At 54.7% G+C, this 3754-nt stretch overlaps 1 protein-coding gene across 2 annotated transcripts in view; it reads right to left on the bottom strand.

Annotated features, from left to right (window-relative positions):
• Positions 1 to 3754, bottom strand: part of PRKCA (protein kinase C alpha) — a 372776-nt gene that overhangs the window by 5300 nt on the left and 363722 nt on the right. Inside the window, exon 18 of one of the 2 annotated variants that reach the window (XM_007455276.1) lies at positions 155 to 176. The exons of the other annotated variant lie outside the window; for it this stretch is intronic. Within the exon in view, the coding sequence (XP_007455338.1) occupies positions 155 to 176 (22 nt within the window). The remainder of the gene's footprint in view (positions 1 to 154; positions 177 to 3754) is intronic. 2 annotated transcript variants of the gene reach the window in all.

Genomic DNA, 3754 nt, shown 5'->3' with positions numbered 1-3754 from the left:
GGGGGGGGGGGGGGGGGGGGGGGGGGCCTCCGTGCAGGAGCAACGCGGCAGGAGCACACGCCGAGGGTTACAGGAGGAAGTGAGGTTAGTTTGCGCATTGCGTCACCCAGGGTCCTGGAGATGTGCTCGCCGAAGGCCTGGGCGCCCCCTGAACAGTGCATTTCGGTGCAGGAAGTCTGAAGGAGAATGGGCACCGGAGAGGGTTCGCAAAGGAGGCCACACGCCCCGTGAGCAGCGCGGGACGGTGTGTGGGCTCACGCACGCGCGCAGTTTCCTGGGAGGCGGCAGAGGTGTCAGGTGGGCCGCGGGAGAGGGACATCCCGCCCCTGCAGCTCACATCCTGTTCTCTACCGCCTAACCGCCTCTTTCGCTGCAAGGAGACTGTGTTTTAACAGTAATTTTTTAAAAAAGGGACTGGGGCCTCTTTCACCTCCTGCCAGCGTTCCCTGGAGACAGGCCCTATTTTCTCAGACAAAATTAAACAGGGCTCCCCTCACCTGCCGCCTCAGAGCACCTCTCAGGAAAGGCCACTTCTGGCCTGGAGGCGGCTTTGAAGACAGACACACTAAATGGTTAGGTTCCTACAGGTGAGAGCCCCGTGTGGTTGAGGGCAAAGGTTCTGGCTTGCCGTGGCCCGTATCCTCTGGAATGAGAACACGCACGCCACCTGGTCTTTCTTTACACGCACGGCCAGCTTCAGGGCGTTCAAGGCCGCTTTTCCAAGAGTGGCTGTTGTCATGCCCAGCATCACGGGGCCTTCACTCCGGACCATGGGTACCGGACTGGTCCATTCCCTCTGCCAGAGGCCCGCAGGGCCTGCATTCCCCGTGACTCCCCACCGGCAGCTCCCTGAGCCCTGCGAGAGCGCTACTTACTCGTATTGATAATTATTATTCAAAAGTCTCATTTCTTCCCATTTCTCTTTCAAGCAGAAAAGCATCTGGGAGCATAATTACCAAGGAACAGGAAGACATCCTGCCTCTAACCAAGGAGAAGGTGCTGTCTTAGGCGTGTTTCAAGGCTTGAATCCCACCTCAGCACATCATAACATGGCAGACTCTAGTCTCCCAAGGCTGGTTAGTGTCCGTATGTTGTCAGAGAAGCTCCCTGAGCCTTGAGAATCCTGACTTTAATTAACATCACTGCTGTTGGTTCCACGGAAAGGTCAAGAGGATGAACCCCCACCTGCCACCTGGGAGAACTGATTAGATGCGGCCCGAGGCTGCTGTCCACTCCGGGGTCGTCTTCTCCTGTGACCCGGAGAGCTGCTACCCCGTACAAATAACTTCTCAGAGCAATTAGCAAAAGAATACAGTGCCATGGGATGTCCTTAGTTCTAGGAAATACACATGGAATTATTTGGGTGTAAAGAGGCATTATTTAGGTGTAAGTCTGCAACTTACTTTCAAATGGTTCAGAAAAGAAAATATGTACATGTGTGTCCTTGCCTACACGCCCTCACAGAGGTGCAGGGGAAGAATGACACAGGGAATGTGCTGAAATGGTAGCACTGAGGGAATGTGGGTGAAGGGGATGCAGCAATTCTTTATACTGCCTTTGCAACTCTTCCGCAAGTCTGAAATTAACAATTATTTCAAAATAAATAAAAAATATTAAAAATACTGCATTAACTTTGATAATCCAACCATCATCAAACTATCTAAACAAACTAGTGGCCCTGTGAGAAAAAGGGCTTCGAGGCCATCAGGGAAATGCACCTGACTGTGCATCTCACCGCAGACCCGAGGAAAGTCCTTCTCTTCCTTTTTCTGTCTCTTTTTGATAAAATAACGACAGCAATTTCCCAAGAAAGCCTACCTGAGATAGACAGGCCTATTTCTAAAGTGCTCTGCTCACCCATCAATCCTGGATACATTTCTCAGTGTTCACTTCGTAGATTAACTTCTAATAACCATTTCGGTAGAGGGGGCGCTTCCGGCCGGCCTGGGAACTTCTGCTTGCTGGTGCCAATGGACAGAATTCAAAAAGAGAAGCACCAATTGCCTCTCTGCTTCCGATGCTTGTGTAGACTGTTATTTCTCGTGGGTAGGCTGAGTGGAGATGTGAAGGCTGTTCTTGGGCATTTTATTCACATGAATAATGAATCAGGACAAACGCCTACAAAATTCAGAGTGACACTGGCTCAGGATCTCGGGCTCGCGTGTGCCTCTGCGGGCCGCCTGCAGGGAGTACGATGCAGGCCTCCTATGGTTTCAGGAAAAGCAAAACAGAAAGAGCCTTTCGTGGTACCTCCTCCTTTACAGAGAGGCAAGTAAAGAGAAAACTGAAGCCAGCTTGCTTTGTGCTTTTTTTCCATAGGGAGGAAGGGACGCTGCGGAGCTGCTAACACTCTCCAGGACAGCATCACAGCACAGCTGTCTGGTTTTGCTTGGCTTCGGTTTTTCCAAAGAAACCAGCACGCGAGGATGGGCCCGCTTTCTAGCAAATCATCTTCACGTTCACAATCGCACACGGGACACGGATCCTCCCACCGTGGGGGGCCGCAGGGCAGGCTCCCGACTCCCTCTTGGAGCTGGTGCACCCCTGAGCCTCCAGACTCGCCCCGCTCGGGGGGAGGCCACAGTCCCACCCGCCTGACACTGTCATCTCTCTCCCCGCCCTCCTTCACGTGTGGCCTTGAACAGAACCCAGGCTGCCGCTGCACTGCAGACCCACCCTTCATGTTGCCGTGGATGGAACGTTCTGCTGGAGCCTCTTCGTGGCCCCAGTGCATCGCGCCATGCACTGGGACGGTGGAACCCCACATGTTCCAGGCACTTTGGTGCAGCTTCAGGGAGACAGGAAGGTGAGCAAAGCCAGGGCACCGTGGGAGCCCCGACCCTCCAGGGAAGCGCTGGCTGCCCACGGGTACAGTAGCTCAGCTGACGGAAGTCAGTGACTCTGTAACAAGCTTTCATTGGAGGGTCCAAAACGAAAGTAAAAACTAAAACAAACATGAGACTCCCAAGCTTACAAAGCAAAAGGCTGATCTCCCGACAGCTGCGGGCACCTACTGCTGGCATTTACAGTAACCAAGGCCTTGACCTCACGGGAGCCAGGGGCCAACAGGGGCCGACAGGGGCCGACAGGGGCCAACAGTCCTTAAGACGCTAAGTCTCAGGGAAGCTGATTCTCCAGCACTTGTTAGAGACGCGTCGAGCAGACTTCACCAGACAGACACGGTAGCCAGCCAGGGCTGTAAACACTGCTCAGAGGGGGAGAGCTGCTCTCAGAATCGGGTTCACTGCACACGTTAAGGAAGAGCCTCTGGCAGAAATATCTGCCTGACGGTTTTCTCAGCAGCGAAAGCCAGGCTGGTACCACTGCATCTCTCTCTAAATAACGACACTGCCTGTCAGAGAGTACGCAGCTCCGTGTTCTGTCTAGAAACTCTTTTGACTTTGTAACTGGCTCTGGGTGAGGAAACCACACTTTCCCCCGAGAAAGCCGGGAACCCCCGCTTGCGGAGTCACTCAGAGGCCGTCCGGTCTCCTCTGCTGCCGCCGTGTCAAGCCCCGCGTGTCTGGCAGCCTCGACGGCAGCGTGCCTTACACTGCTTCCTGCAGGTGGAAACGGCCTCTATTGCTCCTGGCACGTGGTCTTCCCGCCCCAGCACAGGCCTCCTGCAGGGAGGCCGCCGAGATGCCCCTTCCCGAGATAAGGGCCTCACTCTGCGGCCGTGCAGGGGGCTTGCTGTAGGGCTGAGCTCTCCAGGGGCCAGAACCCTCCCACCTGTCCCCATGCCCTTGACGCT

Source organism: Lipotes vexillifer, unplaced genomic scaffold (assembly GCF_000442215.2).
Source record: "Lipotes vexillifer unplaced genomic scaffold, Lipotes_vexillifer_v1.1 scaffold664, whole genome shotgun sequence".
Lineage (NCBI taxonomy): Eukaryota > Metazoa > Chordata > Mammalia > Artiodactyla > Lipotidae > Lipotes > Lipotes vexillifer.
This window is presented reverse-complemented; position numbering and strand designations above follow the sequence as displayed.